We start from the raw sequence: 15,170 nt of genomic DNA, 5'->3' as shown, positions 1-15,170 counted from the left end.
CTGAAACTCAGGTCGAAACGTCGGCATAAAATAAATAAATATGGTTTTGTTTATTTATGTTGTTCTTTGCTGACCGCACCCCCCGACAAACTTCTCCAATCATTAATCAATAGTTTTATTCCTTATCTAACGATTGGTACCGCTGTTATAAGAAAATCCTCTTGTATGAATGTGAAATGTATTGGTAGATTCAAATTGATCAGACCAATTGATTTTTTGTTTGACTTTTATTTAAAATAATGTACATAGATAGTGTAAAATAATAATAATAATAAAATCTGTATCGCTACAATCCATGAAGGGTCATGGGTGCAGTACTTTATAAGGATGTACTGTTACTTCACCAACGGTTGTAGGTTGCAAGGTGATTAAGGATACTCACTTTAAGTGACTAGATGAACCCGAGAGAGCTCCCGTGAGTCAACCCTGTGGGTACAGGGTTGACTCACTGCTACAACAGCAGAATAAATTATTATACATATAAATAGGTGGTTATTGATTGGTGGATTCCCAAAATTGCATTCATAAAAAAATTAAATTAGTTTTATTTAGATGTTTTTTTTATGATTTGAACTTCTGTTCTGCTTTGGTGGAATTTGAAGCTAGCCAACAAAAGATATAAATCTGGTCTCTAGGTATATTGAATAAAAATTCTTTTGGCAATGAAGTCGATTTAGTAACCTATTCCATGTCTCTTCTAGAACTAGTAACTCTGAAATTTCTAATAGAAAGAGGTATTATAAATGAAGGATTTTGATCTAAAATTAATTTTAAAACGTTTTTGTATCGCAAAGTATACCATTCCGTGGCTTTCTGTTGCGTAATGTAAACAATTTCTTATAGTTTTAATGATTTGTTAAGAAAACAGAAAAGAATCAAATGGTTTTCTAATTAAATTTTCCTTAAGAATCACAATTTGAGTATCATCGATAGACCAACGATACAAATTCCTCTCATGGTGAAGGCGCATCGATAAATAAATGCCTCAATTATGATGATAGTTTGTTATGGGAAATCAGAGTCTAGAACATTCTTATTCTTATTGTCTCTTTGATTTTCTCAATAAACAAAAACCGCAAAAAATTTATGCTGTTTTAGATGATTTATGTCTATCGAAAGTATCGGAATTAAAATTCTATTTCCTATTGGAATCCTTTATTTAAAATAAGTCATTATAATGGAGAGAACTGGAATAGACACCTCAGTCGATTTCACTAAACTAAACACACTAAAAATAAACTTCATATACATAAATAGGGACTATCGAATTTCATCTCGAAATTCTAAAAAAAGCAAAAAGAGGATTGTCAATGGAACACCTTGTGTATGATGTTCGCAATCTTAGTAGTAAACTGAATTTAGTGATTAATTTATAAAAAAAATATTTATTTGGATTCTGAGTGTGACAAAGGATAGGCTAGCGTTCATTCGTTGTTAGTAGATCTGTTAGATTTGGAATGATAGTTCTAACAATAATCAGTGTATAAATAATTATTTTAAATTTTATTGTTGAATTGGGGAGATATTTCATAATCAGCTTCTGCTTTTACCGATGCCGTATTATTTCTCTTTCGTGGACGTATATTTTTTACTTTTACTTACCTATATATGCAGTAGACAGTAAGTTGAGGTATCGTGATCTAATTTTCGACGGTTATACACGTTTTGAAGTCCCCTGAATCCAAATAACCAAGTCTTACAAAATGGTGTATGTTAGCCCACAGTCAAGCTCAAAAACGCAATATCGTACAAAACTGAAATTACATATTTAGGACATGTCAGCCTGGAATGCTACTGCAACTTTTTCGTTAAAATCAACCAACCGAAAGTACAACTTTCGAGAATCGATTTTACACTTTTTTAGGAATTACTTTAAAATGACTTTGATTAAACTTGGTAAACCAATGCACATTCATGTTGTTTTTAATAGGTGTTATTCTCATTGAAATAGTCTGACAGGGCTAAAACGAAGAATCAATAACCAGTCTTCATTGTTAGCAATAATAAACAATGGATAGATACAAAATATTTAAGAATGATAATTAAAAAAGGAAAAATAGAAACAGGATTTCCAATCTGAAAAATCCGAGACCGCCCAATGTCTTAAGATTTCATTCATGAAGGTATATGGTTATCATTTGTTAAATAGTTGTATTCTTGGCAGGAACACAGTTGATATTCGTTATTTTCTCCTCGAGAAACTCTAAAATACGATTTTATTTAGTAAGTGAAAGTTAGATCATGTGGTGCACCACACCAGATTATTTCATATTCCTGGTTATCATCTTAAAAATTCTTCGAGTTGATATTTTTACCGTATTACTAACTACTATCATCATTGTTTAAAAACTAAACCCTGACAGAAAGACTGCAAGTTTACTGTTTGATAAGATAATCGATATGACGCGTACGGCCACCTGCTGTGCAATGTTATGCCACCAGGAAACTGTTCCGGAACGTGAGCACGTTCGCGAGTTCGGTGTTCGTCCTCGCCGCTTCTAGGATCCTGAGCCTTTAAGGTTTTGATTTTCACTATTGTCATGTCTCTATCATGATGGGAATACAGAGCGGCTTCAACATCAAACTATCTCTACTTTAAGCCATTTATGTATACATATTTACTAAATGAAACTCGAGAATTATGTAAAATATAAATAAAAAATCTACTAGCTGTTTCATATCTAATTTTTTTTTTTTATCTATGTTTAGAAGTAAGTAATTAGTGGTTGAGGTGGTCTTGAAGACTCCAACATAGATGTGACATAGATTTGAGCGATCGGAAGCAGTGTATTAGTAGATATATGTAAGTGCGGGATCGCAGAGCCTTTGAACGAAGACCGGTCTGGGCGGTACCCTAACTCTTCCTTTTGGCATAGAACTCTCTGTTTTATTATCCCCTCTGTCCTACATCTTTGGAGTCTTTTGTTTTTATACTTCGCATTCTGATCTACTACCATTACCTCTCGGTTACTCCTTTCGGTGTTTTCCAAACTTGTTGGTTGTGAAGGGTAATATAGTCGATTGAAAAAAAAATAATCTCAAACGATTTATTAGCCAAGTAGACATCGGTAATTATTATTTTCAGATATGAAAATATATTTTTAAAATATTCAATCGTTATCTCCTTTTTCCAAAACTTACAATTCAATGACCCAAATTTTCACTCGAGTTTGCTGATAAGTATGTATCTTCTACAGTAGTTACTCCAAGGATTAAACCACAGATAAACTTGTGAATTTACGTGTTAAATTCAGTGAATAATCTTTAAAAAGTTCTAGCTCATCTATTTTAATATTTCGGTCCAAAAATTGCATTGTAAAATCCACATTTACTAAATATTGCACATGTAAATAAAATTTTAATTGTGCTTGGTTTGACTATTATTCATCATACCAATCGACATTAATCAGTTCATTTTTAATGATTATAATTATAAATATTAAGGAAACTATTTGTGAATTGATTTTAGTTCTTACAGTGGAAGAATTCAATGCATATGATGGCTGTTTTACATCACATATGTTTAGATATGAATTAATTTAGTCCCCTTGATTATTTAGTTATAATAGAGTAAATACCAACATAGTATTAAAATAACAGGACAACGAGTTTTTTGTAATGAAATACAAGCTTAAAATTTCGCGGGCTTAAAGGGAAAGGTCGATAAAAGAGAATGGCCGCAGCCAGCTGACCTGCTGCCGTGGCAACCGCTTGTCAACATAGCGCCAGTTGGCTCGTCGTACCGCTTTGAGGATGTACATGCACGCCTACTCGGTAAAGGATGGCGACTACACCAAGGCCATCTACACGATGATCAAGGAAGGCAGGTACCAGGACGCCATCCCTCACCTCACCAACCAGCTTAAGAATAACGACCAATCGCGGGCTTGCCTCTCCCTTCTCGCCTTTTGCTATTTTAACTGCCAGCAGTTCTTGGAGTCTGCCGGCTACTACGAGAGGTTAGTGAAGTTGTTTCCCGAAGAGAAGGACTACCGCCTTTACCAGGCCCAAGCTCTCTACCAGGCTTGCGAATTCGAAAAGGCGCTCAAAATTTTGGCTGCTCTAGATGATCCCCAGTATCACTCGTCCGTCACAAAGCTCAAAGCTGCCATCAAGTACGGAGAGGAAGATCTGATTAGTGCTAGGGCTTTACTTGAGAATATATCGGAAGAAGATCCGGACATGGATGTGAACCACGCCTGCATCCTCTATAAGGAGGAGCGCTACGCGGAGGCTTTAGCTAAGTTCAACACGGCTCTCGTGACAGTAGGTTACAGCCCATATCTATCCTACAGCGTTGCTTTGTGTTACTACCGCATGAAGGAATATGCACAATCTATGAAGCATATCGCTGATATTATCGAACGTGGGATCAGGGAGCACCCCGAGCTCAGCGTTGGCATGGCTACAGAGGGAATAGAAGTGCGGAGTGTCGGCAATACCTTAACCCTTCATGAGACCGCGTTGGTGGAAGCCTTCAATCTGAAAGCTGCCATAGAGTTTCAGCTTGGTAACATGGATGCCGCTAAAGATGCCCTGACAGATATGCCGCCTCGATCAGAGGAGGAGCTTGATGCAGTTACTTTGCACAATCAAGCTCTTCTTAACATGGAAATCAGACCGACTGAAGGTTTTGAGAAGCTTCAATTCTTACTCCAGCAGAATCCATTTCCTCCTGAAACCTTGGGGAACTTACTACTATTGTATTGTAAGTATGACTATTACAACCTGGCTGCAGATGTCATGGCTGAAAACCAGCATTTGACACAAAAATTTCTCAGTCAATATTTGTACAGCTATTTGGATGCACTCATTACTCAACAGACTTCTCCAGATGATGCATATAGGAAGTTTGATGAGATAGCTGTGAGGCACACAGAGAGTCTACGCAAATCGACAAAGCGAGTCCAAGAAGCACGAGCTATACAAGATGATGCTGCGGTTAAAAAAGCTGTTGCCGACTATGAAGAAACTCTTGAGAGTTATATTCCTGTTTTGATGGCTCAGGCAAAAATATATTGGGATTTAGAGCAGTATAGCCAAGTAGAAAATATATTTCACAAGTCTGTTGAGTTTTGCAATGAAAACGATGTTTGGAGACTGCATGTTGCAAATGTTCTTTTCATGCAAGACAACAAATACAAAGAAGCTGCTGGGTTTTATGAACCTATTGTCAAGAAATACTATAACAATTTACTAGGAGTCAGTCCCATAGTTCTAGCCAACTTATGTGTTTCATATATAATGACAGCCATGAATGAGGAAGCAGAAGAACTGATGAGAAAAATTGAAAAAGAAGAAGAACGGCTTAATTATGAAGATCCTGATAAGAAAGTTTATCATCTTTCCATTGTTAATCTAGTTATTGGAACTCTATATTGTGCAAAGGGAAATTATGAATTTGGGATATCCAGGCTTATACGTAGTCTAGAACCATTCAATAGGAAGTTAGGTACTGATACATGGTTCTATTCCAAGCGATGTATTCTTTCATTAATAGAAAATCTTGCTAAGCGCATGATAATTCCCACAGATGCTTTTTATCATGATTGCCTTGAGTTTCTTGACAATTGTGAGGCCTATGGGAAAGATATTAAAACCACTCCTGACAATCCTTTGGAAGAGAGTTTGGGACAAGAAGGGAAAAACACTGTCACCTATGAAGCTCGTGCTCTCAAAGCTCTGTTGCTTAAAGTTCAAATTCCAAATGATTTTCTCTAAATTGTTTTCTTAAATTTGTGTCAAGTCCGTTTTCTCTGGAGGTATTTTGATAGTTTTATGCATTAAAAAAGATATTTTTAATATATTTTGTTGTATATTACAGGGGAACTGCGGCTATGATAAAGTCACTGTGATAGTTGTTTATTTTGTTTTTAAAATAGGCTCTATTAGATTATATTATAATAATAGGAGATATGGCACTGAGATTTTCTAAAAGTAAACATAATACTAAAGTAATCCTCGATGGAGAGAGGTGGGAGGTCAGTATTAGTAAATTTTTTTTTTTTTTTTTTTACAGTTTTGGTATGTTATAAAAATTGTATGAGTTGAATTTATTTTTCTTAGATAATGTATTTTGACTAACAGATTAATTTTGTATATTATGACTTATTAAAAACATTATATAATTGTTTGTTTAATTTCCTACCTTTTATTAATTACTGTTGATACTGAAATTTAATAATGGTATTTATGGTAACTGTTAATGGTTATTTATATGCAATATGACAGTGTCAAATTGCCTAGGCAAGAATAGCCCTAGGTGTAACATAGTTTTTGTTTTGTTCTGAAAATTAATTTAATCTGAAAGTCTTCACTACTCAAAAGTGAAAATTTTAACATTCCATTCCTATGTACTTTTCCATTTGTTTTATGTCAAATGAATAATGCCTGTATTAAACAATAAATCTGACCAGCAAATTCAGTTATGCAAAAAAATCAGATATGAGGTGTTTATTAAATGTCTGATTCTTATTTCCAATTTTTATAGTTTCATTTATATTCATATTTCATAAAAGTAATTTGTTTTAAATAGGTTTTTCTTTAATTAGTTTTTCTGTAATATCTAGGCTTATTAAGTTTGTTAACTTATACAAGTGAAAAAAAATACAATTACAAAAAATGACTATGATATTTTTATTTACTGTAAAGAAAAATAAATTTTAAAATATAGCATTGGAGAAAAACAGAATTGAAAAATTTGGTCTTTTGTAAAGTCATTAACTTTCGTTTATTAAAAGTTTGTCTTACTTTTAAGTATTTATCAAGCTAAAAAAGAAGGCTTATGTTAACCCAAATTTTTCAATCCCATTTTTCCCAAGACTTTATTAACACCCTTTACACAGCTAACACAGTAATACGTGAAATAAAAGTTAAAATTATTTTTGCAATATTTTCTAAATATATCCAGTTATTAGATTACTATACCAATGGTGATTGACAAGCGAGCTAACAGTATTGTAATGTGAGTTTTTCTCAATCTTGAAAAAAAAAAGAAATATTCACCATCTTACTTTTTTTTCCCAGTTAGTCTAAAACTTTTATGGCTAATAATGGTTAACTTCATAATTTAAGTTTTGTAAATTAATCAGATTCACTGATGATGAACTTCTCTGATATTTTTATTTATTTAATGATTTATGATGAAGTATCAGTTATATGATATTTATGAAGTTTCAGTCTCTGCTGTAGTATGTAGTGTCAGTGATTGTAAACTATACAAACTCAATTTTGACCCATAGATAGATGAACCAACTTGTCCATTTCAAATTGTAGTTAAAGCAGTTATAAATAAGTAAATGTTAAATAGTTTTTCAATTCTCAGAATCCCCAAAAATTCCCTATATTATAGGGTTCATATCTCCTGTTGAAAATAAATTATCACTGAAATCAATTATTAACCAGTTCAAGAAAACCTACGTTTAAGTAATTCACAAAAATCTAAAATTAATTTTATTATCTTTTTCATAGTCCCCATTCCCTCTGCAATTCTTTTATAATTGTGTACTTTTAAAATAGAACTTTCAAAAATTATTCTGTTATGTGCTTACAAGTACATACATAACAAATGTGCAATTGAGAAAGGAAAAATAAATATTAGTGAATGAAGACACAAAACAACTGCTTAAATTAAAAAAAAAAATAGCTAATAAACAAATAATCTAAAAAATACTACTGAAGACCAATGTCGAGAATCAAATAATACTATCTAAATATGTCTCAATAGAACTGTTCTTACTTAATTACCTAGCCAAGGTTCTCATTAAAATATTTTAACTTCTCACTAAGTTTCTTTTTAGTTAAACTTAATATAATTATTATTCATTTAAGTTTATTATGGTTATTTATTTTGTTTTTATATTCATGGTAAAGAAAAAACAAATGTTTTATGTCAAACATTTAATATTTGACAATTAAAAGTGTCAATTTGCCACAACATACTGATTACATTTACTAAGCCATTTTCAAGTAATCTTTTTGATTTTGATTTTTTTTTTGTATCCAGTATTTCTTTTTTAAAATATGGGTAGCTCTTCTATGTCCTATTTTTATTTTATATTATTTGAAAATATTTATATTGAGAGGTATTATTATTTTAGCTTGTTAAAAAAAAAAATTTACTTCATCTATACATGACTTTATTAGTTAATATAATAATTTTATTAAATAATCGGCTTATGCAAGGTTGGTTTATTTATTTTTTTGTTCATTGTAAAGACGAATGATAATTAAGGAAAAATGATAATGTCCTTAATTTTTTATTTCTTTTTTTTTTCACTTGTTTAAATAATATCATATAGGCATATTGTGAAAAATCAAGGTAAAATTTACCAACTGGAAAAATTGTAATCAATATTTTGTAACCTAAATAAACCTATTTTTTACCTTGAAAAAAAAAAAGCTTTTCTCCAATGTAAATATAGAAACCAAATGTCTCAAAATTATGTAAAATAAATTTTCTGTTCTGGTTTAAGTATTTCATTTTCATCATTTGTAAAGACTTGAATTCTTACTGAAAATAAGAATAAGTTTCTTGTTCCATCTTATGCTATTTTTCCTATAAATCTACTACTAATCCTTTTTATATTGGTTAGATTTATAATATTTATTGGACAATGATTTAAAATAATCTTTGCAAACTATATAAACTTCTGGGCTTGTTTTGTCCATCAACTAATAAAATGTGTCTTATTTGATTTCAGAGGCGATTACAAAAAGAATTAATGTCCCTGATAAAGGAGCCACCGCCAGGTGTTGTTGTTGATTCTGATCAGGGAGAAAACCTTAGCCTGTTAGTATTGTATCTATAAATATTTTTTAAATTATAGTTATTTTGGTAGTTATTATTATTTAAATATAGTTAACAATTATGAATATTATGTATTCCATTTAAACTATGAAAGGTCAATTAAGAAGTATGTAACACAGTATCCTAAGTAAAGAAAAGATTATTACTTCTCTTTTATTATTTTTTTAATATTATTATGACAGCTAGTCCAATGCCTCATTGTGTATAATTGTTCTGAAGATGGAACTGGAAACCAAAATGTTGTTTGATACAAAGCTATGTGCAAAATTTATCGTAAGTGTTTGTTTTTTTAAAATTTGTTCAAATAGAATCAGGAACTCCATCTATAAGCAAAGTAGCACAGTTAACTGTGAAATAAATAAATTATATCTACATCACATTCTTGTAATGTTTATCCTCAAGAAAGTTTCACATCAAAAAGTCAAATAATAATTTTATAAATGACCTTTTTATATTTATGTTTATTTATTTAGTTTCCTATTTTATGTTGTTTTTTTTTTACTTAGTTATGATAAGTAATTTTTTTCATTTTTAGTTGGACTATTAAAATGCGCGGAGCCGAAGGGACCTTGTATGAAGGTGAAAATTTCACTCTGCAATTCAAGTTTAGTCCAAAATATCCTTTTGATTCCCCAGAGGTAAGTGTATATTGTAAAATGAATTTATTCAGTTTGTATGATAATCTCTTGTTGATCTAATGAAGGTAATTTAATAATTATTAATTGTAATTGCATTGACCCATGAATAGAATTGAAAGAATTCTTGGATCGTACTGTGTGCCAATGTTTTTTACCAATTTTTTCTATTGTTACCTCAGAGTGCAAAATGTATAATAATTCTTATTCATATTTATAAATTCTTTGCTTATAGACTGAAGAATGACCGCTGTACTTGTTATTGATATTGTTTTTTAGTATTTTTCAACTATAGAATGATTGAGAGTTAGAAAGCCTATATTTATTTGTTTTAATAGCGTTATGCTTTACTGCTGCTTTCAGTATATGATGTTTTAATAGTGTGTAAACAAATAGTTTTTCAGTATATATTGTCTAATAGCTTTTCAGACTATGGTGTTCAAAATTAAAACATATTTAAAAAACGAAATTATATGTATACATATATATTTTTTCCCTATTTACTTAAATATTTAAAATTATTATCTTTTACATATAATATATATATTTATGACAATACACTGAGTAAATATACATTCTTTTATAGGTCACATTTATTGGTCCTAATATTCCAGTTCACCCGCATGTCTACAGTAATGGTCATATTTGCCTTTCCATACTGACAGATGATTGGAGCCCAGCACTCTCAGTCCAAACTGTCTGCCTATCCATCGTATCCATGCTCTCAAGTTGTAAAGAGAAGGTAAATATATTCAATTTTTTTGGTTTTATATTTTCTTTGTTTTTAGTATATTTTATTAATTAAGTTATATCATCATAAATTCAAGGAAAATGTCTATACAACATAATGCAGCCTTGATTCAAAAACTTCCTAAATATGTGTTTTATCTAAAGTGAAGTTTTGATTAAAGGTTGAAGTTTGATCTGTTTATTGTCTATTGGTAACCAAAGTATTGGTAAGAACAAAAAAAAAAGCTTTGAAAATCCACTAGTTAAAACATTTTTTCATCTTAAATCTCAAACAACCCAGAATTTTTCTAAGATAAAAAATGTAGTTAGGAGAGTTTGGCAAACAGTAACTTCCATTGCATTATGTTAGAAATGAGTAATTATTAGCAAGAAAGACATCCTCTCTATGATTTGAATTTAATTAATTTAATCTGAAAGAAGGTTCCTCCTTCCATTCCTTTTAAATTTTCTTCACTATCTGGCATGAAAAATAATTTTGATATAGGAATAAAATTCCTCCAATCATTGTCCTTTGATTTTGGTTTTCTTGATTATGAGGTTTTACAAATATGTTTTGTTTGATCTGTTTAAAAAAGCAAGCTCATTTGCCATTTTAGTTTAAAATTATGAACATTCCTTTATTCTTAGAATAGTATGTATTCTATTTAAAAAGTCTAATTAAATTGTTTTTGTATTTTCCAGAAAAGGCCACCTGATAACTCATTTTATGTGAAAACATGCAATAAGAATCCAAAGAAAACAAAATGGTGGTACCATGGTAAGCATTTTAATTAATTTTAAAATTAAAAATTATTATTTTTTTTTCTTTTACCTATATATGATATATATAGTATGGGGAAATATTATGATTGTGAAAAATTTGAATTTTGTAAAACCAAGTTTTTTTTTTGTTTACAAGGGTTGGTGGAAATCTTCAAAATACACAGATAGGCCCGTACCTATCCTTATGTGGGATTTTTACCTGCTTAACCCACCTCCCTATACCTGTTCATTCCTCTCCACAGCAGTAGGAGCAGTGGGGCAGCGGTAGCAGCATGGTAACGCGCCAGTCTACCAACCACAGGTTGTCAGATCGAATCTTGGTCCCACCTAGGCATTTTTTCAAGCATAAAATAATGCAAAACTCACTCACAACCTCCCCCAGGCATTTGTGAGGCCTGGTAGCCAATGTGTGGTACTCACAAAAAAAGTAAGCGTGGGAGTGACGAACCCATCCTATGAAAAAACCACATAAAGAAACGCACGATGTATTAGGAAGTACACCGCGCGAGAACTTAGACCTCCATGGTCAGTTGCCCATTTAATAATAATAATAATAATAAACCACCCTATACCTGTTCATTCTTCTCCACAGGGCTGCAGGTTTGGCATTACTTCATGAGGGGAAATGGCTGAGTGCCCCCCATTTTTTTCTATGTTGTAATGTTGTCAGGTCTTCCAGTCTTCCTTTACCCTTTCGAAGAATAAGTGCTAGGCACTGTCTCTTCTAAGGTTCCAGGTTCATAGGCCTTCATGAATGTAGGAATTGAAGAGATCGATGAAAAGATCCGGGTGTTTATTGAGAGCCACATTTGGAAATCCATTGTGCATCCGGAGTGCCCAGCCTAGCTCAAAAACAAAAAGTTATACAGAACTGGAATTACATTTTTAATGGGTATATTACTGGGGCCTTACATCAACTTTTTCCAATAAAATTTATCTAAATCCCACTTTATAGCATCAATGTTTCACATTTTTTTTTTTCTCAAAAACAGTTCTATTTATTTTGATCAAACTTGGTATATTAACATAAAATTAAATGGTATTTAATATCAGCTTGGCCTTATCCTCATTGAAATAGTTTGACATAGATTAAATGCCGAATTTTCAAAATGGCTCACTCTAAAGTACTTTCAATTTTGTTTGTTTGAAATAATTAACCATGTTACATTTTTTTCATAAAAAATAGCCAATATCTTCAACATGAGTCCACCTACCTACAAACAACTTAGATGTGTGTAGTAAAGTAGTAGTGATTTAAGATTTTAGAATTAATAATATTTAACATAGTGTCTTTGGGAAAAATGGGGAAAAACACATAAATAAAAGATGTGTATTAACACAAGTTCTAACTGACGAGCACACGCTCAGTATAACATTTGCTTGTCACCATAGTTATTCAATAATTCCTTTTTTAATTTCACTTAATCCATATTTGAGCCTTTCAGTTGACAGGATTATTAAATTTAAATGTAGTTTTTTGGAAACTGTTGTGTTAGATTTAGTCATTTTGTCAAGTGAAAGGATCATTTGGAAAATTAGTACCGGAAAGTATTGCCTTAGTGAATAATTTAAAAATATCTCCTTTGAAATGTACGAGAATCAATTTCAATTCAAAGTAGAGTGATGAGAAAATTATGTTATGCGCACACCACTCTGAATTGTTCATCAAGTTTTTTATATCATTATAAAAATCTTATGCATTATGCATCTGTTGCATACATTATAAATACTATAATGTTTTGGTTATTTTAACTCTTGGTTACAGTTAGTTATACTTCAAATGTTGTTTTACATAAAAAAAAGTTACTGCGGGTGGTATAGCTTAATTACTGTTTCCAATGGGAAAGTAGTTATATAATTCACTATATATCAAAATTTAAGATTAAATATTATTATTTTTATTGTATGACAAATTTGATTCGTTTTATAATAAAATCTATCTGAGGTGCCGTAAAATACTTATTACTGTTGTTAAAGGAAAGTATTTATGGAATGTGATAAAATTTATATTGGACCATTTTTATCCTAATCCTCAACATTACTCCAAATTTGGATGATCCACAAAACTTTGCATTAGCAGAAGTAGTTGAGAGAATCTGATAAAATTTATATGGGACCAACTCTGTACAAATTCAGATAGTCCTTAAAAATGCTATAAAAATTGGATATCTAGTTCAGTTGAATATGTCCTAACACGTCTGTATTTTATGTCTCAAATGTTAATGTGATTGAAAATTTTCAATTGTGGAGACATAAATTTTTTCATTGGCTGCATTAATATAGAGCTTTCCTAAGTTTGGTTGTGAGGAAGCAAAAGTTGTTAATAACAGTTTTCTTCCTCTCAATAGTTTAACAATAAAGAAGTTTAGTAGTATGTACAGATTTGTTCTTGTTTCCTCTCTCCCCTGGAACTTTCTCATTAAAAACGTAAAAACTATTTTTGTTAAACAAAATTTATCATTAGAAAGAGCAATAAGTTGGTGTTGGTAAGGTAATTATAAAAAAATTATTACTTATTTAATCATAATAAATGAAATGATATTGGGGGGTGTGGGTAGCCCCGGGGTAAGGCACATGGGTACTAACTCCAAAGACCCGAGTTGAATCCGGCTGGGCAGAATTGTTTTCTGTTACACAGTAGCCATGTATCAACTTCTGTGGGTTCTTGGAGCCCTCCTGGGGTCCATCCAGCCTCTTTAATTGGGTAAAAATCAAGCGGTTGAGCATGATTCTGACCAAATCACCTCCTTGCACAACCGTTTGTCTAATAATAGTACTTCCTTACAAATTACTGAACCGCTGACCCTTCATAGGTTGTAGTGGTACAGATTTTAATTTTAATAAATGATATGGTGTGAACTACGGTATTCTATATGGATGGAGGTCAGATAAAAACTAGTGATCAACTTCTTCCCTGAAGAAGACTGTTAGTGGCTTCAATATCTCGACTCCTGCTATCATGAAAAGAACTTTGCCGAATTTTCATTTGATATTGACAATGTTAATAGGCCTAAAGCTTAAATCAAATGCATAAAGCCTATCATTTCCTTTTTTATCTCATTTATTTATTGTCATACACCAAATCACAGTTTTGAAGTGATTCATTCAGACTATAAATTTCATTTTATATTTCTTTTAGAATTGAATTACTTAGAATTGTAATTTATTTTTACTATAATAACCTGAGCTAAAATTCATTTATTCACCATGACAAGATATAAAAAAAAAAGAGTTCCTTTATATTTAATCTTTATCAGGATTTTCCATAATGCTGTTGTATTTTCACTGAGAAAATTATTATTTTAGTAATATGTGATTATATTTTAGTTTTACTGAAATATAAAACAAAAATTCAATTCTGCTTGGTCTTTACTATAGTAAGTGTAATAATATGATTATTGCAGATGATACCGTATGATGCGATCTGTGGAAGCTGGAGTTGGTACCCGATGGCAGAGTGGATGCTCAGCTGCAGAAATTCCATGGTGAAACAGCAATATCTGTCCATCGCTCCAGCTCAATGTCGTATATTAATGTACTATATGAAAAACTTTCAAATATTAGAGTGAATAAAAGAGTTTTTATTTAAGTGATATGTTTGTGTGAGAAAGGAATAAATTTTGTTTCATTTTTTTTTAATATATTGTAAATAAATGTTTGGAGCAGTACGGTACAACTTCCTATTGCAATCAAATTTCCTGTGCATTGCTTCCTGAGGTGAGGCTTGATAAGCGACTGCCTGGAAGCATTATATACAGAATTTATGATAATTTGCGTAGTGGTACTATACACTGTGTTTTACTTTTACCCATCACCGAGATGCGCGGTTCGGATAATTAGGCTTATCTTTAGTGAATGCTTGACAATTCTCTTGTGTACTTTTGAATTTATGTGATTTAAAGTACTGCGATCAGCTTTTAAGTGCAATATTGTTACAGAGTGACCAATTTTTTAATTTTTTTGTCATTAATATTATTATAAATATATATTTAGTATTAGGTGTATTTATTTACTAGAGTTTGATGTAATTTGACTGAGAATTTTCTTTTCTTAAACTTATATTTATTAGTACTTCTTCTATCCTAATTATAATTCTCCATGTTAGACCTACAATGATGTATTCTTAATCCATTGAAATGGCTAAAAGAAGATAAGAAAATTATATCTAAGAAATATATAGTGATAAAAAAAAAAAAGTGGTAGTTACATTGTGC

At 31.2% G+C, this 15,170-nt stretch overlaps 2 protein-coding genes across 4 annotated transcripts in view; both read left to right on the top strand.

Annotated features, from left to right (window-relative positions):
- LOC106682788 (ubiquitin-conjugating enzyme E2 W) overlaps nucleotides 1-14,595 on the top strand; it is an 85,353-nt gene extending 70,758 nt beyond the window's left edge. For 2 of the 3 annotated variants that reach the window (XM_014423840.3, XM_014423841.3), the window contains exons 2-6: nucleotides 8,703-8,791; nucleotides 9,345-9,447; nucleotides 10,031-10,186; nucleotides 10,876-10,951; nucleotides 14,361-14,595. In XM_014423840.3, the coding sequence (XP_014279326.1) occupies nucleotides 8,703-8,791; nucleotides 9,345-9,447; nucleotides 10,031-10,186; nucleotides 10,876-10,951; nucleotides 14,361-14,374 (438 nt within the window). In that variant the 3' untranslated portion in view covers nucleotides 14,375-14,595. Of the gene's footprint in view, nucleotides 1-5,824; nucleotides 5,982-8,702; nucleotides 8,792-9,344; nucleotides 9,448-10,030; nucleotides 10,187-10,875; nucleotides 10,952-14,360 lie in introns of all 3 variants that reach the window. The other variant, XM_014423839.3, reaches the window with a different exon arrangement.
- Nucleotides 3,380-5,981, top strand: Ttc30 (tetratricopeptide repeat domain 30). Its single transcript, XM_014423836.3, has one exon. It carries the CDS (start codon nucleotides 3,754-3,756, stop codon nucleotides 5,719-5,721), a length of 1,968 nt encoding a protein of 655 aa, XP_014279322.1. The 5' UTR covers nucleotides 3,380-3,753; the 3' UTR covers nucleotides 5,722-5,981.
- Nucleotides 14,596-15,170: the final 575 nt, after the last annotated feature.

The sequence above is a fragment of the Halyomorpha halys genome, unplaced genomic scaffold (genome assembly GCF_000696795.3).
Source record: "Halyomorpha halys isolate HHAL.00 unplaced genomic scaffold, Hhal_1.1 Scaffold441.1, whole genome shotgun sequence".
Taxonomy (NCBI): domain Eukaryota; kingdom Metazoa; phylum Arthropoda; class Insecta; order Hemiptera; family Pentatomidae; genus Halyomorpha; species Halyomorpha halys.
Note: the sequence above shows the minus strand (reverse complement) of the source record. Positions and strands in the feature narration are given on the sequence as shown.